At 41.8% G+C, this 24,814-nt stretch overlaps 1 protein-coding gene across 1 annotated transcript in view; it reads right to left on the reverse strand.

Moving 5' to 3' along the window:
• LRIG2 (leucine rich repeats and immunoglobulin like domains 2) overlaps positions 1-21,158 on the reverse strand; it is a 63,919-nt gene extending 42,761 nt beyond the window's left edge. The window contains exon 1 of the mRNA XM_061186169.1: positions 20,706-21,158. Within this exon, the coding sequence (XP_061042152.1) occupies positions 20,706-20,944 (239 nt within the window). The 5' untranslated portion in view covers positions 20,945-21,158. The remainder of the gene's footprint in view (positions 1-20,705) is intronic.
• Positions 21,159-24,814: the final 3,656 nt, after the last annotated feature.

The raw sequence follows: 24,814 nt of genomic DNA on the forward strand, positions 1-24,814 counted from the left end.
GATATACTGAGCACACTACTCTCCTCTTTCCAAGTGGTTCTAACATCTAAAATCAAGTGCCATTCAGGGCAAGGGAAGCAGTGAAGACAAAGTTAACATTAAGAGAATCAAACAAATTGTACAAAGAAAAGCAATTAAAACAATATGATTTTTCCCCTACCAAATTAGCAAAAAATAATTTAGATGATGATAATCAATGCTAGGGAAAGTATGGTAAGACAGGCACTCTCAGTGTCAAAATGAGTTTAAGGGGGCTTCCCTGGTGGCGCAGTGGTTGAGAATCTGCCTGCCAATGCAGGGGACATGGGTTCGAGCCCTGGTCTGGGAAGATCCCACATGCTGCGGAGCAACTGGGCCCGTGAGCCACAACTACTGAGCCTGCGCGTCTGGAGCTCGTGCTCCGCAACAAGAGAGGCCGCGACAGTGAGAGGCCCCCACACCGCGATGAAGAGTGGCCCCCGCTCGCCACAACTAGAGAAAGCCCTCGCACAGAAACGAAGACCCAACACAGCCAAAAAAAATAATAAAATAAATAATTAATTAATTTAAAAAAAAAAAAAGGAGTTTAAGTTGGTAAATTATGCTGGGCTCAATGTAAAATATCAAGATAATTCAGTGTAGACTTGTGTTAACAATGAGATCTAAGTGATCTTCACCAAATATGTATTAGACAAGATTTCTTAAGGCTCTGTCATTATAGGCTTTCTTCTTTAGCTATTTTCTGAACTAACAAAAATGCCCTGAAGATTACAATAAATTTCATGGGCTCACATCTTCTGTTTATCACTTTCCCAGGCAGACCAGGATAAAGAAGATGAAATATGTTAAAATCCTTAATGCAATGCAAGAAAGGCATATTGTATATGCTTTGAAATAATTGTTGGAAGTGAAACAGTTCGATATAACAGTAGTATGCAAGCCAAGAACAACAGATATTGAATTTTGGAAACACCATAGCAGTGTATTCCCCGTTCCCCCAAATGTGCTTTAGGGATTTACCAGTGGGTCTGTTTCTTTTAAAGAATAAAACTGGTGTTTCTGCTAGCGCCTAGAAAGATAGGGTACGTGAAAGACATCCAAATGCCTTTGAAGGATCTCAACTTTAGAAATAGATGGCTGGTGTACAGGTTGGAATGAAGTTGTAGACTATTAAAAACCCCTCAAACTATGGCTGCAAGCTATACTGACACTTTGTGCAACTGATTATTCACTAATATTTAGTAAATATCTAATAGACGCTGCAAAGTCCTATGAAAACAAAGACAATCAGAATGAAAGATTATTTGTTTACGCAAAAGTTTTTCTGAATTTTGGTGCAATTAAACAAAACATCCCAGAGTGAGATGGGAGTTAGAATTAGTAGTAACTTAGTATGCCTATATTCAGAAATTTTTCTGTTTTTTTTAAAAAGATGATCTTAAAATACAAATAATTAGCTAAGATAATATACTGATTCACTCAAAATGTTTACTATGGGGAATGAGGTACACTGAAAAGAAATCATCTAATAAGGTATTTTAAAAACTAGAGGGACTTCCCTGGTGGCACAGTGGTTAAGAATCCGCCTGCCAATGCAGGGGACACGGGTTTGCTCCCTGGTCCAGGAAGTTCCCACATACTGCAGAGCAACTAAGCCTGCGAGCCACAACTACTGAAGCCCGTGCGCCTGTGCTCTGCAACAAGAGAAGCCACCTCAATGAGAAGCCCACGCACCACAACCAAGAGTAGCCCCTGCTCGCCGCAACTAGAGAAAGCCCACGCGCAGCAACGAAGACCCAACGCAGCCAAAAATAAATGTAAAATAAAAAACTAGAGAAGTAAAGGGGAAACGTTGCGGGGGGCAGGGGGATAAATTAGGAGCTTGGGATTAACCCACACACACTACCATATATAAAACAGGTAACCAGCAAGGACCTACTGTACAGCACAGGGAACTCTACTCAGTATTCTGTAATAACCTATATGGGTAAAGAATCTGAAGAAGAATGAATATATATATATATGTATAACTGAATCACTTTGCTGTACACCTAAAACTAACACAACATTGTAAATCAACTATACTCCAATAAAATTTTTAAAAAATGAAAAACAAAAAACTAGCGAAGCAATTGAGAAAGGACTGCTTTAATTTCTTTGAGAGTTTCTCCTAATCTCCTTCAAAAGGTTTTCTTTAATTCAATTATTTGCTGCATTCATTCAACAAATACCTTTGAGTACCTACTGCTGGTCACTGTTCATCTATAGCAATGAATGAACAGATAAAACTCCATGCCCCCGTGACATTTACATTCTATTGAAAAGACAAAGTAAAATACGTAGCATGTCAGAAGATGATGCCTACTAAAGACAAAAATAAAGCCAAGAAGAGGGCTGGGGCTTTCTATGGAGAAGAGAGTTAACCTGTAAGTCCTGAGTTTCTTGTGGAGACTGGTGTGAACAAGAATAAAGGGCATAATGAGCCTGGGGCTGATGGTCTCACAGCAGATACTGGTTGGTAGTGAGGATGTGAGGGTTAGGGCAAGGAAGGCATGGGGAATCTTCCCAGGAATAAGCACAGTTCTTCTTTACTCTGGAGTGTAGAATTGGGATAGGATGATATTATTCAGAGCAAGAAGCGTTTCCTCTTGATTCCTACCTAAGGAGGCCTAGAAGCCAAGAGAGGGAAGTCCTACTTTGGTTTGATGACAGAGTAAACCACGTTTCTAAACCCACGGCCAATCTCACTGTGCTCAGCCCCGCAGTCAATCTCACTTCTCCATAAAGTGCAGTGAAAATATCATGGAACACAAAATGGAAGAAGGAGGTATAAAACAAGGGTAGATAGTAACAAGTGGGGTAAATATGAGGGACCTTAATAGAGGGGAAATCTAATCTGTACCTTTTTTAAAGGGACTCATTTTCAGTTCACCACCTTGTGGTTTGAAGCAATTAAAGTGGATTCTTCTCTTCGCATCCCAGCTGGATTATCCAATTGAAAAGCATCAAGTTATGTCTAAGTTATGTTTCTGCCTCTCAGTTTTCTTCACAACCTGTATCCTCTACATGCAATAGAAGGTTGAAGAGTTCATTTTCAGAAAAACAAACATCCTCAAATCAACTCCCCTACCATATTACCTTTCTGAAACCTAAGAATATTTTCCAAAGAGTATCTCAATCCTTACCAGTATCACTAAAAATGTAGAATGGAAGGATACTACATATTATTTTCCCTTTTAGGAAAGAAATATGAAGTATAGGCAAAGCTCTGCGGTTTTTGCTTGACATCACGCAAGCCATTGGTAGTGAGCTCAGGACCTTTGAAGGAATCGAGGCTAACTCCACCTGTAACTAACGGTGAAAACATTTTACCAATGTCACTCACACAGAGCAACAGCTAAAGAGGTTAAAGCTCAAGTTATGTGTAAATCTGAAAGACTTCCTGAAGTGATTCAACATAAATTGCCCTCTTCCTATGCTAAAGAACTAATCTGTTCACAACTGCTCCAAAGAACAATGTGGACAAATCTTAAACAGTAACTATTATGAGAACAGAGGAGACTAAGAAACTAGAAGTAACAACTAAATGCATATGAAATCCAGACGTATTTCTCTTGTACCCTCTGAGGCACAAAATGACAGTAAGTATTGACAGAAAAATGTTCTGTCTGCAAGCAAAAGAGACAGAGATGGCAGATGGCTGTCATCTGCCATCTCTTTCCAATTAATCTAGTACAGCAGTGGTTCCCAAATCCACGATGAAGTTTTCAGCAGTCAACAGTAAAATGAAAATAATAAGGTCAAGGTTACAAGCTTTCCATAAAGCTAAATATAATTAATCTACAGAATTTTCCTTAACTCTAAAATCATGTATTCCTGGGACTTCCCTGGCGGTCCAGCGGTTAAGACTCCACAGTTCCACTGCAGGGGGCACGGGTTCGATCTCTGGTCGGGGAACTAAGATCCCGCATGCCGCGTGGCCGAAAAACTAAACAGATAAATAAAAATTTTAAAAAATAAAACAAAATCATGTACTTCCTAATTTTTTGGTGCTATCATGAAATGACCATAACAGCAAATAACTGTTGGAGGAGAGGGGTTCTAATGCCCTTACTTGAAAAAACAAGAAGTTGACTAACATACCTGGTCTTTCAATTCTTCTGTGTGTGTGTGTTTGTGTCTGTGTCTGTGTGTGTAAAATCAGAACAATGTGACACAGAGCTCTGCCATGGAGAATCCAGTCAAGTTTTAAATAACCAAATAAAATTTGAAAGAGTTTCTGACATATAGAAGCATAAAGACAGGGCTTCCCTGGTGGCACAGTGGTTGAGAATCTGCCTGCCAATGAAGGGGACGTGGGTTGGAGCCCTGGTCCGGGAAGATCCCACATGCCGCGGAGCAACTAAGCCCATGCGCCACAACTACTGAGCCTGCACTCTAGAGCCCGCAAACCACAACTACTGAGCCCACGTGCCACAACTACTGAAGCCTGCATGCCTAGAGCCCATGCTCTGCAACGAGAAGCCACCGCAATGAGAAGCCCAGGCACCACTACGAAGAGTAGCACCCGCTCACCGCAGCTAGAGAAAAGCCCGCACGCATCAGCTAAGACCCAACGCAGCCAAAAATAAATAATAAATAAATTTATTTAAAAAAAGGAGAAGAAGCATAAAGACAGTATCTAGGGAATTCCCTGACGGTCCATTGGTTAGGACTCGGTGCTCTCAACTGCCAGGCCCAGCTTCCATCCCTGGTTGGGGAACTAAGATCCCACAAGCCGAGTAGTGTGGCCCAAAATAAAAAGACAGTATCTATGAACTGGCACAACCACTATGGAGAACAGTACGGAGGTTCCTTATAAAACTAAAACTAGAACTACCATATGACCCAGCAATCCCACTACTGGGCATATATCCAGAGAAAACCATAGTTTGAAAAGATACATGCACCCCAATGTTCACTGCAGCACTATTTACAATAGCCAAGACACAGAAGCAACCTAGATGTCCACTGACAGAGGAATGGATAAAGAAGATGTAGTAAATACATACAATGGAATATTACTCAGCCATAAAAAAGAATGAAATAATGCCATTTGTAGCAACATGGATGGACCTAGAGATTACCATACGAAGTGAAGCAAGTCAGATAGAGAAAGGCAAACATCATATGATATCACTTATATGTGGAATCTAAAAAAAAAAAGAAAGATACAAATGAACTTATTTACAAAACAGAAAGACTCACCGACTTCGAAAACAAATGTATGGTTACCAAAGGGGAAACATGGAGGGGAGGGATAAATAAGGAGTTTGGGATTAACAAATACACACTACTATACATAAAATAGATGATCACCAAGGACCTACTGTGTAGCACAGGAAACTCGTACTCAGTATTCTGTAATAACCTACATGGGAAAAGAATCTGAAAAAGAATGGATATATGTATATATATAAATGAATCACTTTGCTGTACACCTGAAACCAACACAATATTGTAAACCAAAGATAAATTCTTTTTAAAAAAGACAGTATCTAAGTAAGGTTCTGCCTAGGAAAAAACTCATTTCTATCTTTACTCACACACACAATGCTCCTGACACCAGATATTTTTGGGTTTTTTCCCCGACACCAACCAATTCTCCAACACCAGCTGGATATCCTGCAATTCAACTCTGACACCAACTGGAGTTACTGCAGACCCCACAAATTAAGGGCTCAGTCCCACAAGACTTCCCCCTACACCAATCACAAAGAGTAGATCCCCATGTTACCCACAAATTCTGTCCGAGCTGGCTACAAATTGGAGGTTCCCCCTCCTTGGAATCAAGCACCTGCTAGAACAGCTCACAGAACTCAGAAAAACATTTACTTACATTTACTGGACAAACGATATGATAAAGGATACAGATGAACAGTCAGATGAAGAGATACACAGGGCAAGATCCAAAGGTCCGGTGCAGGAGCTTCTGTCTCCATGGAGTTGGGATGCACCACCCTCACAGCATACCTCCTAGTAGGTGTGTTCACCAACTCACAAGCTCTCTGAACTCCATACTTTGAAAATTTTTATGGAGGCTTCATCACATGGGCATGATCAATTACTACCTCAATCTCTAGCCCCTCTCCTCTTCTGTAGGATGGGGGGGGGTGGGGCTGAACGTTCCCAGCTTCTAATCACGGCTTGGTCTTTCTGGTGACCCACCCCAATCCTGAAGCTATCCAGGAGTCCACCAAGAGTCACCCCATCAGGTCAAAAGACACCCCTATCACCCAGAAAATTCCAAGAGATGTAGGAGCTGTGTGTCAGGAATCAGGGTCAAAGACCAAATATTAGAACAAAAGGCACTCCAAATACTCTTATCACTTTGGAAATTACAAGGGTTTCAGGAGCTGTGTGCCAGGGGCAGAGATCAATATATATACTCAAAAGATACTGGCACGTTGTTAGAATCCCATTCATTCATTAATAACTGGACCAGTCCATCATCATATGGTATGAAAAATAATTTTCAGGTAAGGCCACTCGGGTTTTCAGGCTTCCAGTTAATCTTGTCAGGTTCCAAATGCAGGTGTGGTCTAGGCAAACATATGGTTTCACTCTTTCAGTCATCTGGTGTAACTGAATTGAGATATAATAGACTACTCTGAGCCCTTTTGAGGTGTTGTTATTGGATTTCCCTCACTACACAACCCATTTATTTGTTTCTTTATCTTCAGCTACTACCGCTCCTCCTCTCCCTGTATACCCAAACTCTTTCCACTTTGGAAGGAACATCAGGTTCAGCCACTGTGCTGGTCTAGATAGCAAACAGCAACACTAGTTTAGCAAGTTCCTCCCCTTCAGTCCACCGTTCATTTAGGGTAAGGTTACACAGTTACAGAACTACCTGGGCTATTTTTACCACCAGGCAATATAGTGGCATTCACTGTTAACCTCAATTTTGCGAGATGGGGTGAAGGCACAACCCACCCCATCAGGTACTTAGGAATCTTGAGCCCAAATTTAAAATTACAGTTAGCTTCTTGCTTAGGAATCATCTCTGTTTCCAGCACTTATATTTGCAGGCCTGGTCCTATGACCACTGCATCAAGCAGGGGGGAAAAAGTTAATAGGGGGAAGAAAGAAAAAAGTATAGTTGTTACACCAGAATACTTCTCCCTTGGTAAGAATTGCATAGTCATTCCACACCTTCTTCCCCAGACCCACCAGAAAGAGGACTCTACACAGTAGGGCCACTCCTTTAGCCCCACCCCATGTTGAATATGAGTACACTTTCATGGTATATATAAGCCAGCCCTTCATGTCTTTTTCTCTCCCATTTTAGATAACCAATGTTTTAATTGCCCATTCTAGTTCTCCATCAAACTAGTACCCTGAGAAGGCTCTCTCTCTGCCCACTCTTGGACATTATGGGCTATAAAGTGTATTCCTTGGTCTGAAGAGATGATGGTCAGCCATCCAAATTGGTACAATTATCTTCTGTTCCAGTTGTTTTAAAGCACTCTTGTACATTTGCATCTATCACCAAGTAAGCAAAGCCTGGTCCAGAGTCAGTGTCTATTCCTATCAGGACTCATTTGTAGCCCCCCAGGTCTACCAACATCAGTCTCACTTACTAGCTATATTCAAGGCCTTTCCCCCAGAGGAATCTGACACTTAGCCATCTGCCATCTCTGTCTCTTTTGCTTGCAGACATAACATTATTCTGTCAATACTTACTGTCATTTTGTGCCTCAGAGGGTACAAGAGAAATACGTCTGGATTTAGCCCATCTCTGCATAGCTGCATTGCCCCCATATCCACTCATTTCATGGACCCACGTGGCCATCTCAAGTGAGCACACAGGGGTATTTGCCTGGTGATTCTAATCACCTTCTGAACTTAGAAGGGGCTTCTCCTGGTGGACATCGACAAAGCCCTACTTTAATGCACCCTTCAAATTCCCACAGTAATTCCCATAGGGCTATGCCCCATAAGGGCATCCCTTTAATAGGCCAGGTTTCCACTGCTCTTCTGCCTGACCATATGGTCTGGCCATAGGCCGTTGTCCATGAGTCAGTAAAAACTCAAACACTGTTCAATTCTTGCATTACTCTAGGAACACAGCATGCAATTCAACCCAGTGAGCTAATGTCTTTACCTTCTTCTATCGGTGGTGGCCTTCAAAATAGGATGCTGTCCATTCACCTTGCAACTGTCATTCACCAACCAAGCAGCTCTTTTTTGGTCAGTTATGAGCTGTTTATAGGACACTTTCAAGTGACAACATAATCCAGCAGCTCCTCACACAGTTCCAGAGTCAGTCCTAAGGGAAAAGAGGCTCCCTATTCTTTAGTATCTCCTTCTTGCATTCCCCAGGCAGTATGATCCTGTGTAAACCATTACCATTTTATTATGAAACTCTTCTGGGCACTGTCCTCCCCCACTGGAGTGTTTATCAGACATTATGCAAGACATCAAGATTCTTTTCAAGATTACTTTATGACTTTTAGTCATACTGGCAGCTTCGATTAATGTCCAGAGGAAGCCAATAACTACCCTTCAACTGGAAATTCTCCAGTCCAAAGTCCTAGAAGCTGTTGCTGGGAGGCACTCAGGTACACACAGGGCTATCACACAGAGAATTTTCCCATACCAACACTCCAGCTTCTATTCTATGCTATGTGGGCTTGGGCCACCTTACTGGTTCCCATTTAGCGTGTCCAATTAGTAATATTGCTTGAAGTGTAATGTACATGCCTTCTGTTTTACAACACTAAGTAGAGAAAACATTCCCCAACCAGATACAATGTCCATCTTCGTTATACAATCAGGTCAAAGTCTGATCAAATATACCATTCTCCTACAAACTTTCACCTTACATTCTTAACTGTAGCCTCCATTAGGGCTTATATTAACAAATTTTGGTTTTAGAATACCAGGTAGGGGAAGCAGTCCTCATTCAGACATAACACCCATTCCTATAAAACACTCAGGTAAAGAAGATACAACTTCTTTACATAAAGCCTGCTTAAACATTCCAACTTTCATAATCCTATCAACCCTTATATTTTTATGTTCTCAGCTGTATCAGGTTTCACCAGCAGGTTTTGGTACCACAGTGCAAGATGATCTCCTATCAGGAAATCCTGGGAACTTCTCTACCTTCTGACCACTTTATCCACTCTACTGCAAAAGGTTTTGGGGTCCCCCGCTTTGTGGGTTGAGCCAAGGGACCCTGGCCCTTTTGTCAATTTTTTTTTCTATTTTTTGGCTGTGCCGCAAGGCACGTGGGATCCTAGTTCCCCGACCAGGGATCAAACCCGCACCCCCTGCAGTGGAAACACGGCGTCCCAACCACTGGACAGCCAGGAAAGTGTACCTTTTGTCAATTTTTATCTCATTTAATCTGTCTAACCAATGACCCAAGCGTGTGCTGGTCAAGTTCCTCACTGCAATCTCAGTCTTTGGATTTTTAGATTTCTTCAAACTAAACAGAGCAGACTTCTTTGGAGACCTTTAATGTTGGGGATCAGAAGGAGGTCTTTTCAGCCTGCCCAACCTTGGGTAGTGCAGTATTAAAAGCTTTGTTTTAACCCCACTAATGTCTGTTTTATTCATCCCATTTCTTAAAACCATCTAAAGCCTTCCATTCTGCTGGGTTGAATTCCATGATTCTTCCCTATTTCCTTTGTTTTGCTCCTAACAATATTTGCTTTATTCACCTTATTTCTTAATAACTGTTTAAAAATGTCCACCTTGCTAAGATCAGTTCCCTGACTCTCTCCTTTGCCTTTCCTCATCTCTTGTTAACTAACCTAATGTTTTTATTAGCATCTTTGTAAGATCCAGAGGGGAAGCTGAGGCAGCCAATACATAAGGCTTCCCCAACTGTCCCTCGGTTTTGCAGCAGTAAGGTTATATGGGGTGCCCATGTAAGAGTTTCCCCTTAACCAAAGCATTTACCATGGACTGGGTAACAGGCACATTCAGCAAGTGAATATCCCAATTATCATAAAGATAATCCCACATGGCTTATACACAAAACATATCATCTGCTTCCACTTGGCATTTATTGGAGGAGGCGGACAGTCCTCTTTCTCAGGGATAAACAGACCTTACAGTGGCTACTGCCCAATCCATTAGGCTGGCTGTTCCCTCAGGAATAAACTACTTTGTGTCTGGATCACATATGGCCATCAGTGATTGTTCCATAGTGACCTGCGGATCCTCCATCAACCCAAACACGCTTTTCCCCACTGTAGCGTCTAAAACCAGATACTCCTCCTAAATTAATGACTCTCACAATCCATTTTTATTTTTTTATTTTTTTTTTAAGTCTTTATTGAATTTGTTACAATATTGCTTCTGGTTTATGTTTTTGGGTTTTTTGTGGCTGCGAGGCATGTGGGATCTTAGCTCCCTGACCAGGGATCGAACCCGCATCCCCTGCATTGGAAGGCGAGGTCTTAACCACTGGACCGCCAGGGAAGTCTCTCACAATCCATTTTAATAAAGGTTCTTCAGGAAGCTGATGTTACTGATCCACAAAATGAAACAACTCCTTCACACTGTACGCCCTGATTTCAGTAGTTTCTTGGTTTTGCCCTCCCCCCACACTGACTACATTCTTGGTGACCAGAGGTCTTAGAGGTACTTTCTGTTGTCCTTGCTTAATTTTTCCCTTGGTGGGCAGCTTTGAGGCTAGTGACCAAAGCTCAGACTTAGTGAAATCTGAGCTTGGTCCAGCATCAAGGTCTGACCCAGCACTCTCTTTTAATTTCACTTTTACATTATTACTTATTATTACATTATTTCAATTTTAGCTATTGTAATTTGGTTACCACAATAACCAAGGGATTAACCACTTCATCTTTTTCTTACTAGTTCCCATCTCCTTATGCATCCAGTGAACCAACATGCTAGGAATTGGATCCATCTCTAAATTCCATTGGTAACTTTTACCTTCAGTAACTTGAGAGCAGCACAGCTGCTGCTCCATACCATGGGTGACCATGTGGTCGCCCAGGAATCAAAGGTTCTGGATCCCCTGCCTTTTTATCCTCTCCCTTCCCAAACCACGTTTCCATTAGCCAGATCCACTCTAGCAAATCTCACTCCTGTGATACCAAATGTCTAGGAAAAACTCTGTGTTAAAAGAAAAAAAAAAAAAATTCAATGACACGTGTTAAAACCTGGTAAGAAAGACTTTATTCAAGGTGGTGCAAGTTATCTCTAAGGGTATAGGGACCACTATGATGAAATATTGCAGTGGGGGAAAAAAATTGGGCTCAACTCCAAATACTGCATGGGCAAGTGTGAATTTATAGCCATGGAGCAGGGTGGACAAAATCAGTGGATGGAAAACTGGAAACAAGGGTAAGGGGGGTTCTGGCTAAATAGACCTAAGTGGATTCCTGCTGAAGACAAGCCATGGTGATCAGACATCACCTGGAGGATGGTGGAAGACGAGAAACCGGATCAGATATCAAGGGTGATCAGGTATCAAGGGTTTCTTGCTAAACTGACTTAGCAGGATTCTTGCTAAAACTGCATTTTACAAGGAAGTATACAGATGAGCCTGGATGAAGGTGGTTCAGGAGTCAATTAAAATTTAGTCAAAGAATCTTTGTCAGGCCCCTTTCTTGTTCAAGGAAAGAAGAGACATTCTTCTTTCCTCTGAACAATATGTCTATTTTCTCATTCAGTAGCCTTTTGCTCATTAAGGACCAGGTGAACCTTCTGTAGGGACTTGGTATTATATTTGCTCAATGGTACCAGCAGTCAGGTATTTAATGAGGGGAGTTTCTATGAAAATAAAAGAAAAGCCAAAATTAATAGTTAGAGATCCAGTTTCTCAGTCCAGAGGGTAGCCAGTTGGGATCCTTAGATTTGAACTTGAAGCATCTTTAAATGGTAGAATGAGAATGGCAGTGGCCACCTGAAGAAGTTTCCTGGTTTGCAGTTTGAATGTCTCTGGTGATGGATGGCATTAAATGTTCTGGTGAACTCTGTAAGTGGTCCACACAGCAGGAGGCACAAAGGTTGCCCATATACAATGTGTTGTGGTGTTTTTTTTTTTTTTTTTTTAAGTTTATATCAAGTCATCCAGCTTCAGCTTGCAGGATTTCAGGAAAAGGGCAATTTTAGTTCTCAGTGATCACGTCAGGAGGGTGGGAAAAAAAAAAACTGGAAACATTAGTTTGGAGAGTTAGAGTCAGATACTGGAGGAAACCAGAATTGAGAATGTGGTAAGGACTGGCCAGTGTGCAAGATGGAGGCCACAAGGATGCACTACAGTTTTACACTGAAACAAAAAAAACCTTCTCTCTATAGTTAACCTTTTATTTCTTGTTTACATAATTCTGGTCTCATTAGATTTGTCCTGATTATTCACGTAAGTGCAGCAAGAATAGTTATTGACCATATAGGCAGGCTCTTTTTGAGTTGCTTTTGCTGAAACTTTTCATAAGGAATCTCAGATTAGGCTTTTAAAAGCCTCTCGAGGCTAGGAAGCCAGCTCAGGAACTAGCCACCAGACTTCATCTCCCATTCCTAAAGATTCAGGTGAATCTCTCTCTTCTTGATGTCCCCAAGATATCCTAAGGTTCATGGGCCTGCCAGGAAGTGACTTTCCTTACTCACCTATGAGGCTGAGAACACTGTAAGCCAGAGAGCAGGCCAGTTTTTCCAAGAAGGTTGGAAAAACTGGTTCCATGAAGGCAACCTTAGTCCCTTAAACCAGATTCTATGCACAGTTCACTCTTAAATTTAACATTTCAGTCAAAGCCACGGTAATATAACCTATATTTCCAATTGTATCCTCTTACAAGAGCACATTCTTATTGAACTTAAACTACCACATTGTCATGAAAATAAGAATACTGGCTAGAAGTTTCTGAATTCTGGAGGAATCAGGTAGGGAGAAAAAGTAATTGTTTCATCTTTGTTCACAAAGGTATTATCTACCAGATTACTGTTGTAAGCTATAGATAACATAAGAGAAAAGAAAAAGGTTATTTATTTTTTGTTTGTTTGTTTTTTATTTGTTTATTTATTTATTTATTTTTGGCTGCGTTGGCTCTTCATTGATGCATGGGGGCTTTCTCCAGTTGCAGCGAGCGGGGGCTACTCTTCGTTGTGGTGCGCGGGCTTCTCATTGTGGTGGTTTCTCTTGTTGTGGAGCACGGGCTGTAGGTGCACGGGCTTCAGTAGTTGTGGCGCATGGGCTTAGTTGCTCCGCGGCATGTGGGATCTTCCCGGACCAGGGCTCAAACCCGTGTCCCCTGCGTTGGCAGGCGGATTCTTAACCACTGCACCATCAGGGAAGTCCGAAAAAGGTTATTTAAATCTGAAGAACAAAACATTAAAGAACCAGTAATGTTTCAAACAAAGAGTGATAAAAAAGTTATAACCATCCTCATCAGTTTATTCAGTCCAATGTAATTAATTCTTGTTCTACTTGATCTTGGGTTAACAGTTCCATAAATCCATCAGCTTCTTCATTACTTCTGGAAATTCTCTCAATCTCGTGGCATGGCCTTACTGATGGGCATCATGGAGCATTCTTGCCTGTGGCTGACTGTTTATGCTTTCAGAGAAGAATGAGAGTAAAACAACAACTTGTCCGTGAATGAAAAAAGACTTAAAATGGCCATGGTTAAAGTTCTGATGAGAGTTCATTTGATAAGAAAAATTAGTTATCTCTGTGGCATACAATATTTTATCATAATAACCAGACAACAAGGCTATTTCAAATCTCTATGAACTTCATACTTCTCTGGAATACCTATTATTAGTAACATATATCCGCACGTCTATAACCTAAGAATATTTGTCCTCATTTATTTGACTACGCTTCTCATGTAATTTAAAATACCAAATAAACCTAATTAGTTTAACATATCCTTTTACAACGTGAAAGACATATCCTTTGAGATTTTCCAGGGGCCTCTGGAAAGTCTCGAAGTTAGTTCGAGACTCCATTCTAAATGGAGTCAAAAAGACTCCATTTAGAATCTGATTTTGAGAAGTTGTCAAAAATACTGAAAAGTTTAAACACTTGACTAAATAAGATCACAGGTCACTGTGAAACAATACTTAGTTATCCATTTAAACAAAGTGACAAAAGATTTCAAAGGCAAATACGGAAAGTCACATAGTTGTTTTAAAAAAAAAACAAAACTTAGCTCTTCTAATATTGAGAAAACTCAATGTTTTAGAGTAATCAAAGACCTGATAAAGACAACATGAAACACAGGAAATTATTTTGATAAGACACAAAATCTTTGTTTCCTAGGCAGACTACTTAAAAGGTAAACCTTTTTACAGTTCCTTAATAAGAACAGACCAACAATCCAATAAAACTTTGGGATTCTAGTTTTGCATCAGTACACTTTTGTGTTTGTTTTTTGGCCGCACCGCGCAGCTTGCAGGATCTTAGCTCCCCGACCAGGGATTGAACCCACCAGGGATTGAACCCAGGCCGAGGCAGTGAAAGCACCGAGTCCTAACCACTGGACCGCAAGGGAACTCCAGTACACTTTTGATATTAAAGTTCACTTTTTTTGTAACTTATAAATAAATCCATTCAATCTTAGCAACTTAACCAAACACAAAATTCCTGTTCTGCAAATCTTCTACAACCATTTTTCTAATATCTATTCAGTTTTTGTACTGTATTTTTCCTCTTTCTCATTCTGGAACTCATTCTACCTTAGAATAAAAATCTTTTTTTCCCTTAACTAAAACACATCCTTCATACCTTGCATACAAAGTTATTTCTCTTCATTCTTACAGTTTCTAGTAGTTTCATTTACATATATTATGATTTTTAACCATTAATAACCTTTCTTTTAACAGAGAAAACTAGGAAGTAGGCAATTGTGGTCTGTCATGTATCAGTTTTCTATAGTAGACTAGTATATTTCTGAATATACAATTTTGCAATTTCTAGAGGCATATGATTCCTCTTAGTACAATTTTTCAGTGTAGCAAAAGAATGTTTACTAATAGATCCAAATATCTTGTTTCTTTATAACATGTAAAAACAAGATGCCAAAAGTATGTAAACTTAAATTTAGGTTCAATAATGAATGTTTCAGTAGTTTATCTTACTTACAAATGACCTTGATTTTTATTTTAGGCAGACACAACACCAAACAAAGCCAGCCATCATCTGAAGTTATTTCCCTATTAACTATTTTTTATAACACATGCATGTTAGGCAAACATCACAAAAGCAAAAACCTAAAAAGTTACATACATGGTATTTCCCCCTTTTTTCTTTATTTTACTGCCGTGCTTGACATACAGGAAGCAATTCATTTTTTTTGTACATTTTGTTCTTAGTTTAGATTTAATGTCTGCACTATATTTAATGCTGACAACTCTGAAGACATGCCTGTTTTTATTTTACCAACAATTTTCAAATTAGATTTACAAAAAATTATCCCAGATCATGTAAACTTAAAACACTGAGCTTCTCTGTTTCTGAGAGTTTCAGGAATACTTAATTTATGTAATTGCTCATTTATCTCTAAGCTAATTTGAACAGGATTGGATTTTATAAATTAATTTGGTAATACCATCTAGAAGTAGAAAAACAGCACACCTCTACAACATATATACAGACATACATAAACATACAGACAGATGCTAATAGAGATCTTAAGTTTTCACTGGAAAATTTTAGTCATGAGTTAGTAAAACATAGTAATACAAACTCACTGGTTTATATAAAATAATAATCTCTTGTCTTTTCTCTACTCTCTGTTTTTATGTGAATTGTGTTTATGGCAAATGGGACAAGTTTAGGTTACCTGTTTACCAATTTTGTACAGACCACCTTCCCTTGCCCGGATATGTAATCTTATGGAGGCTATGGACCAAATTTTAGGTGTTGACCAAGGAGACATCTAGAGGCATCTAGAGGCTGTCTGCAGGTCTCCAAAGCCCATCCAACTGCTGAAAACATCCAGTCTATTTCCAATTAGCCTTTTTCCTTTTCAGCTTCAAGTAGTTGTTTTGGGGGGTCCCTAAGTTTCTTAACAGCCTCCAGTGGAGGGCAGGGGGTCCAAAGATCAAGTGACTATAAAGACTGAAGTTGGGCTTCCCTGGTGGCGCAGTGGTTGAGAACCTGCCTGCCAATGCAGGGGACACAGGTTCGAGCCCTGGTCTGGGAAGATCCTACATGCCGCGGAGCAACTGGGCCCGTGAGCCACAACTACTGAGCCTGTGCGTCTGGAGCCTGTGCTCTGTAACAAGAGAGGCCGCGATAGTGAGAGGCCCGCGCACCTCGACGAAGAGTGGCCCCTGCTCGCCGCAACTAGAGATAGCCCTCGCACAGAAACGAAGACCCAACACAGCCAAAAATAAATTAATTAATTAAAAAAAAAAAAAGACGGAGGTGGAAAACGGTCTGGCAGGGGATGGAGGATGAAGGGGCTTTGAGAAGGACATATCATAGTATTCAAGGGAATTGGAGGGAAGACTGAAGGTGGTGAGAGGGCAAAGGAGGAGCAGAAGCAATGAGAAGGGAGACGTCTTAGCGGAGCTAGTGTGAAGAGATCACAAGTTTCCGAAAGAAGCCAGTGAAGTTCCACATTATCCTCAACAAAAGCATGCCAACAAGAATGGAGGTAGACAGAGAATATACTCAGCAGGGGTTCAAGAAGGGGGCTTGAGCCATCTGATAAGTTCTCATGGGAAAAGCAGGACCCAAGAGAGAGAACAAAGAGGCCTCACAGAGAGCCAGGAAGAAAGACTTCCAGCATAAGGAGTCAGGGAATAATAAAAAAAGAGCCAGGAAGAAGAGACTTCCAGCCCAAAGAGTCAGGGAATAAATAATCCCCACTCAGGAAAAAAAGAGCCAGGAAGGAGAGATTTCCAACCCAGTAAGTACCTTTCAGACAAAGAAGCCTAGGACTCTAACTGAGCTTTCTTACAAACAGAGAAACCTGGGACTCTAATCCAGCCTGTGTTTATCTGGGACTCTATCCCAACTTCTGGAGTATACAGTTGACCTTTGAACAACACTAAGGTTAGGAGCACCGACCCTCTGCAAAGTTAAAAATCCACATATAACTTGTAATTGCCTTCCATACGTGCAGTTCCTTTGTATCCAAGGTTCTGTGTCCATGGATTCAACCAACCATGGACCGTGTAGTACTGGAGTATTTACTATTGAAAAAATCTGCATATAAGTGGACCTACACAGTTCAAACCCATGTTGTTCAAGGTCAACTGTACTCAGACTCTTAACAATCAAAATCTGTCCTTACCAGCTTCCACGGACGTTTGTCCGGAGCAATGGTTCAGGAGTCGGACTCAACAATGGATCCCCGATCAATCAGTCAGGAGTGAAGATAAAGGCTTCAAAGGTACGCACTTAGGGTCCTGGGTGAGAGGTCCGGGGGTCCAATGATGAATCTGATCCTATCCCGAGTTGTGGCACCATAACTGTTAAAAGGAAAAAAAATACTCAATGATACTTGTTAAAGCATGGTAAGGAAGACTTTGGGGGATGGGGCTTTCTCAATACATAAAGGAACCACTACAATGAAACTTTAAAGTGGGGGAAAGAGATTGGGCTTAACTCTGAATACTCCATGAATAAGAGAAAACTTACAGCTAAGGAGCAGAGCGGGGTCGGTGAATGGAAAACTACTAAGAGAAAACATCTGGTAAGGGGGTTTTTAACTAAACAGACCCAACAGGATTCTTGCTGAAGACAGGCCAGGGTACTCAGATATCACCTGGGGGATGGTGTAGGAGGAGGAATCTGATCAGATGTTGAGGGTGGGGGATTCCTGCTAAACTAACTTAGCAGGGATACTGCTAAAACTGCATTTTACAAGGGTGTGCACAGATGGTCCAGGATAAGGTTCAGGAGCCTGACTAAAGTCTGCTCAAGCAAAAAATTTTTGTCACTGGTTTCTTCCTTTACTCACACACACAGTACTTCTGACACTAGATGTGTGCTTTTTCCCCACACCAACCAATTCTCCAACATCAGCTAGATGTCCTGCAATTCAATTCAATTCTGACACTAACTGGAGTTAGTGCAGACCTCACTGGTTAAGCTCTCAGTCCCATAAGACGGCCTCCCACTTCAGAAACCAATTACAATTAGTAGCTCCCCATGTTACCCACAACTTCTGTCCAACTTGGCTACAAATTGGAGGTTGCCACGACCCCCCTCCTTGGATTCAAGCACTGTTAGAACACCTCACAGAACTCAGGAAAACACTTCCTTATGTTTACTGGTTAACTATATAACAAAAGACATGATAAAGGACACAGATGAACAGCCAGATGAAGAGATACACAGCACGAGATCCAGAAGGGTCTGGCGCAGGAGCTTCTGTTTCCATGGAGTTGGGATGCACCACCCTCACAGCATACCTCCTGGTAGGTGTGTTCACCAACTCACAAGCTCTCTGAACTCCATACTTTGAAAATTTTTATGGAGGCTTCATCACATAGGCATGATCAATTACTACCTCAATCTCTAGCCCCTCTCCTCTTCTGTAGGATGGGGGTGTGGGGCTGAAAGTTCCAAGCTTCTAAGCACAGCTTGGTCTTTCTGGTGACCCACCCCAATCCTGAAGTTATCCAGGAGCCCACCAGGAGTCACCTCGTTAGGTCAAAAGATACTCCTATCACCCAGAAGATTCCAAGAGATGTAGGAGCTCTGTGCCAGGAATTAGGGTCAACGACCAAATATAAAAAGGAAAGGTGCTCCTAGGTCTCCTATCACTTTGGAAATTATTGATACAAGGGTTTCAGGGGCTCTGTGCCAGTAACTGGGGGCAGATACATATTTTAAAACCCAGGGTTAAGGAATTTTGTCTACCATCTTTTTGATGATTGCTGCAAGTCTGAGCATTTGAGTTTGAATCACTAATACATTTAAAGCATTGCATGTGTTTTAAAAATTCAAAATTACATAAAGAAAACCACATGTACCTGTTTTATAGCTGAAGGCAACTGATGAAAAATATTACATTTCTCAGTTTAAAACAGCACAACCTCATCTTTTAATATTCTAAGAGTTCTTCTGCTAATGTAAGACTTCCATCCAATTACATTTCTACAAGAGAATTGCTCTCCAAGGCATTTCACTTCAACTGAAAATGTCAATTTCATTATAGGACATTTAAAATTTTTGAATGTCATTTGGCTTTAGGCAATTTGTCTTGATTAAAAAAAATCAAACCTAGACACAAAATAAATGTATCTTACATAAAACTATTTCTAATTATTGTTTATCTACCAATGGAGGATCTTAAAAAGTAGGCCACATTTATTTCAATTACAGCTAAATGAAGTTGTGTTGTTGTTAAACCTGCACCAGATTTAGTCTGTCATAATCAGATTCAGTTTCTCAGAATCAGGTAGTTGTTCCAAAAATTTCTTAGAAAAAGGTAGTTACCGCATTACTAAGATGTTATGCTAGGTTTAATTCAGACTATGCTGCAACTGATATGAATTTCTAAATGTTATTTGCATCAACAGAACCAGAATTAGCTACAGGTGTCACTATCATAAAACAACAGGAAACACCTTATTACACTGCAAATCTATGCTACTACATTTGGTTATTTAAGTTACCTTAATTTTCTCAAGGAATTTATGAGGTGGCTTCCTTTCCTATCTAACATAAGCTATTTGCAAATGTATACACACTTTAACCTCTGCAGAGAGAGACCTTCTATTTGTATTCCATTTCCAATGGAAATCCAAACATCCCCTCATATTTTAATCACACCTCGAGCTTTTTTTTTTGTGTGTGTGACAGGTCTTTTTTTAGAGATGACTCTGTTAGAAGTCTGTCAATTAATAAATACATTGCTCAGTTAGCGGCAGAGAAATAACCGTATGTTAGTGGTTAACAAGCCCCATAATTGCAGCATTTAATACCTACTGTTGCTCCTAATGCCACCAGGCTGACTCAGACTAATGAGCTCTCCAGGTGCCACTGTCTAACACAGGCCTGTCAAGATGAGCACTCTGCAGTGGAGTCTCCGGAAGAATTCATCCAACCATTGTACTTGCTTCTCATACATAAACAAAGAGGACTGATTTTTAAGTTCTTTGCCACAAGGAAATGCACTGAAAACAAAACATCACTTAATTTTGTAACAGATACACCTTCCCTTCTTTACAAGGTGAATCCTAAATTAGATCAAAAATGCTATTTGTAAAGATATTTGTTCAAGGTGGTACTGGATGTAGTTAACACATGAAGTTTTAACCCAGTTGTCAAAAATACAGCACAAAATTAGCCAAAACGTGAACTACAGCCAAAAAACAGTTCATAAGTCTTTATGATCGTGGTTATAAAATCACGTGCTTGGGGACCATTCAAGCTGATGCACAGGATGATGCAGCCCAAAGTGAGCGAGGAGCCCCAACCATTCAAGAGCCAATGCCGGAGCCCAGGACCAGTGAGCCCTTAACAGTATCGCCGCCCCAACTCAGCCCAGGAATCAGAGACTCCCTGCTCCCAAGAATTTTAACCCTGGTCTTCGTACAAGTCTCCAGAACCTGAACACCAGGTTTTCAGGCTCCAACCACCACCACCCCCCACAAACAAAAGTTCACAACATCGCAATGGCATTCCCCTTCAGAACTTAGGCTTCTGGCCGCGCCCTCCGACCAGGCCCGTCACCCTCCTGTCCCTCGAGGAAGGGGAGCACCCCCTTTCCTTTGGTCCCCCGCCCGGCAACTCTACTCACAGGCTGACGGCGTCGGGGGGCAGCGAGCTCGACAGCGCCCTCCAGCTGGGCGCTGGCAGTTTCCTGCGACTGCAATCCAACAGAGGGATGCGGCAGGAGCAGAGCGCGGGGCAGAGGCCTGCCCGGGCGGCCGGCAGCAGGAGGAGGACTGCCTGGGCGAGGAAGAGCAGCCGGGAAAGCAGTCCGGACCCACACTCCAGCAGCGGCTCCTCCCGGACGCCTTGGGGCGCCGGCGCCATTTTTCCCCACCCCCCGACCTGGACCCAGCCCAGAAGAGCCGCCAGCTAGAAAAGGCAGCTCGACGGAGACGTTTGGCGGCTGTTCGACCACCTAGAGAAACTGCTGTCGCCTGTACCCTCTAAAGGCAGGCGAGGGGCGGATACGGGGCAGCAGCGGGGGCGGTGGCCGAGAACACAGGGCTGAGGCCCTACAGAAAACGCTCCTCCGCCCCGCCCCACGACGCAACGTCTTCACGCACAGGAGCCAACCAATCGGTGCCACAGGACGAGGTCGCGTCGGGGGCGGGACTCCACGAGGGGCGGGGTTGGAGACAGCGAGCTCCTTAAGGAGGACTTTACGGTGCTCAGCTCTTTGGGGAGCCACCTGGAGCTCCGTAGCCGTTCCTCCGCTGGAGGGTGCAGTGGCTCCTTAGGAGGGAGTGAGGGCTGAAGCGCTGAAGTCCTAAGTCCTGATTTGAGATGTATCTACTATAGTAGTAGAAAAGGATCTTTTATCTTCTCCCAGCACCAAGAAAGGGGAATGGCAGAAGGGGTGCCTTCCAAGTCGCAAACACTAAGGGGGCGCGGGAGCTTTCACGTAGCCCACGGCCTCCAGAGCCGAGCTGGGTCCTCCTCTGCCCCTCCTGGTCTGCGGCTCCTGCAATCCTGCAAGTGGAAGGAAACTCCCACTCTCCTAACGGGAAGCAGGTTACCACTATCAGTTGATGGGCTCTTAAGCTCCTCGAGGCAGATGCCCTGTTTTTGCATCTGTGTACCTCCAGCTTCTATTGTCTTGGAATTCAATAAATGTTGATTGGGCCGCACTTGCAAGGCATGTCTTTACGGAAAATACTCTTCTTTCCTCTGTTTTGGAGAATGCTGTCCTATATTTACACTCACTCTCAAAAAAGCAAGCAGGGCATGTAGATAAAGAGGGTGTCGAACTGTCAACAAAGTAAAGGCTGGATGTAAGGAATTTTTTTATTCTGAAGAGGCTGTGGAAAACCTACCAGGAACAGTGAAGTCTGGCCACCTTGTTAGCGCAAGCTCGTGTGCCCGATGCACAGTGAGGCCAAACAAACCAAAACGTCGGAGTCTGGAGCAGAGAAAGGTTTATTGCAGGGCCATTCAAGGAGACCGGTGGCTCAGGCCCAGAAAAATCCCTGAGCTCCCCAAAGGGTTTTGGCAAAGCATTTTTAAAGGCCAGATGAGGGAGGGGAGTCTCAGGGTATGTGATCAGCTCATGCACAATTCTCTGATTGGCTGATGGTGAGGTAACAGGGCGGTGTCACAGGGGTTAACATTATCAGTCTTTAGGCTCCAGGAGGCCTGGGGCTATGTGCTCATGGTCATCAAGTAGTTAATATCATCTGTTTGGTGGGGGGTTTTCACACCTGTAAAACAACTCAGGAAATGTGCATCAAATACTGTTATCTATGTACTTCAGAGAAGAGCTAAAGCAGAGGATATGGGGGAAGGCCTGTCCTGGGAAGGCAATATAAGGTCCTACTCAGTTACAACCTTAGACTCACTCAGCCGTGCATTATACCCAAGATTATGGATAAGACTTTAAAAATAACAGTGATAGTTCACTTACATTTAGTGCTTTTATGCTCTTCAAGGAGTGTTTGCATCTGTTACATTGTTTGATCCCTGGACTACTGTGAAATTGGCAAGACAGTTATTGCTGCTGAGGAAACAAGCCCAGACAGGTTAAACTAACCTAGCCAGAAAGAGAGGTAGGCTGGCATTACTATGGGTTTTCTGACCCTTGTAAATTAAAAACCTGAGCAGGTTAAAAGGAAATGATAATGCCTAGAACATAGGGTTGTCCTAGAAAGTAACTGAAATCAGTCTTTCCATGGCAGGTTTGGAGTCACAATTATGCTTTTAAAAACCTTTTTCTGTTTCTTAATATTGAAATATTTCTTGGAATCAAGGACAATGCTCCAATCCAAACTGAACTTTTAAAACCAAGACAGCAGGGGACTTCCCTGGTGGTGCAGTGGTTAAGAATCCGCCTGCCAATGCAGGGGACACGGGTTCGAGCCCTGGTCCGGGAGGATCCCACATGCCACGCACGGAGCAACTAAGACCGTGCACCACAACTACTGAGTCTGCGCTCTAGAGCCCGTGTGCCACAACTACTGAAGCCCGCACGCCTAGAGCCCGTGATCCACAAGAGAAGCCAAGGCAATGAGAAGCCCGCGCACGGCAATGGAGAGTAGCCCCCACTCACCCTGCAACTAGAGAAAGCCCCTGCGCAACAATGAAGAACCAGCACAGCCAAAAATAAATAAATGAATAAATAAATTTAAAAAAACAAAAACCAAAAAAGACAGCAGAGTGAAACTTACTCTTAGCCTCACTTCCCCGGCTGTTGAAAATGCTTCACAACCTCCACTAAGAAACTGGGCATAGGCAAGAGACCCACCAAAAAAAGGGGGAGAGGCATGTTAGTACCACTCTGCATTATAGTTTCAAAGCTTCCCTATGGGCTCTTTAGAAATTCATGCTCTCTATCCTGTGTCTTCCCCAATAAGTGGTGCAGGTCACACCAGCTAGGAGTCCCTCCCAGCTCTTAATTCCTTCTGCACATTATTTTTTTACCATATTTGATTGCACTTATATGTACCTTATATATCTTTGTACTCCCATATGGACTAGCACAGTAACTGTCACATAATAAACATTCAATAAATGTTTGTTAAATGACTAGATGATGAGATTATTTTACACTCTACTTAATAAAGTTATCTAAAAATTTTTCTTTTAAAACTTTCTTGGTATGAAAAATATACGTAGCAATAAAGAGAATCACAGTGTAAGCCCCCATGTAGCCAACTAGATTTACCAAATACATGTTTTTAATAAAGAGTTTAGGGACTTCCCTGGTGGCGCTAGTGGTTAAGAATCTGCTTGCCAATGCAGGGGACACGGGTTCGAGCCCTGGTCTGGGAAGATCCCACATGCCACAGAGCAATTAAACCTGTGTGCCACAACTACTGAGCCTGTGCTCTAGAGCCCATGCTCCGCAACAAGAGAAGCCACCGCAATGAGAAGCCCACGCACAGCAACAAAGAGTAGCCCCAGCTCTCCACAACTAGAGAAAGCCCACGCGCAGCAATGAAGACTGAACGCATCCAAAAATAAATTAAATAAATAAATTTTAAAAAATAAAATAAAATAAAGAGTTTAGTGATCTGTTTCTCCTTAAAAATGGAATAAAGAGTTTTTGTATTCATTGCTCTAGAATTATCTAATTAATCCTTGGGTGCCAAAGTACCTGGGGAGAGTTTTTAGAGTTCAGTGTGACCTATAAGCAGAGATAACTCAGCTCCAGACTCCTAAAGAAAACTGCTCACTTTGGATCCCTTGTTCCAGACCTTTGTATAAATACCGGACCTTTGTATGAACACTACCCCCTTAAAATTCAGCTGTCCCATCTCCCATTATCTATTTCCCATTAACTCTCCCATTGTCTCTATTTCAGTACAGAGACATATGTACTGAAATAGTTGTATGGTTTTTCTTCTTTGATGCACACATATATACAGTATATGTTATATAACATAGGTCACATATACCATATGAGATATGTAAATATCTACTATATGAGATATACATGTGTGTAAAACATAATATTCTAGACATATTCATTATGAAAACTCTTTGCCAACTTGGAATATATGAACTTCCTTAAGCTGATAAAGGGTATTTACCAAAACCTACAGCAAACTTCATACTTAATAGTGAAACATTAAAACTGTTTATTTCACATTAGGATCAAGACAAGAATGCCTATCACTGCTTCTATATAACAGTGTACTAGAGGTTGGAACGCAAGTAAAAATATTAAAGGTATAAGGATTTTTTTAATTGAACTATAGC

Source organism: Eubalaena glacialis, chromosome 3, assembly GCF_028564815.1.
Source record: "Eubalaena glacialis isolate mEubGla1 chromosome 3, mEubGla1.1.hap2.+ XY, whole genome shotgun sequence".
In the NCBI taxonomy this organism is placed as follows: domain Eukaryota; kingdom Metazoa; phylum Chordata; class Mammalia; order Artiodactyla; family Balaenidae; genus Eubalaena; species Eubalaena glacialis.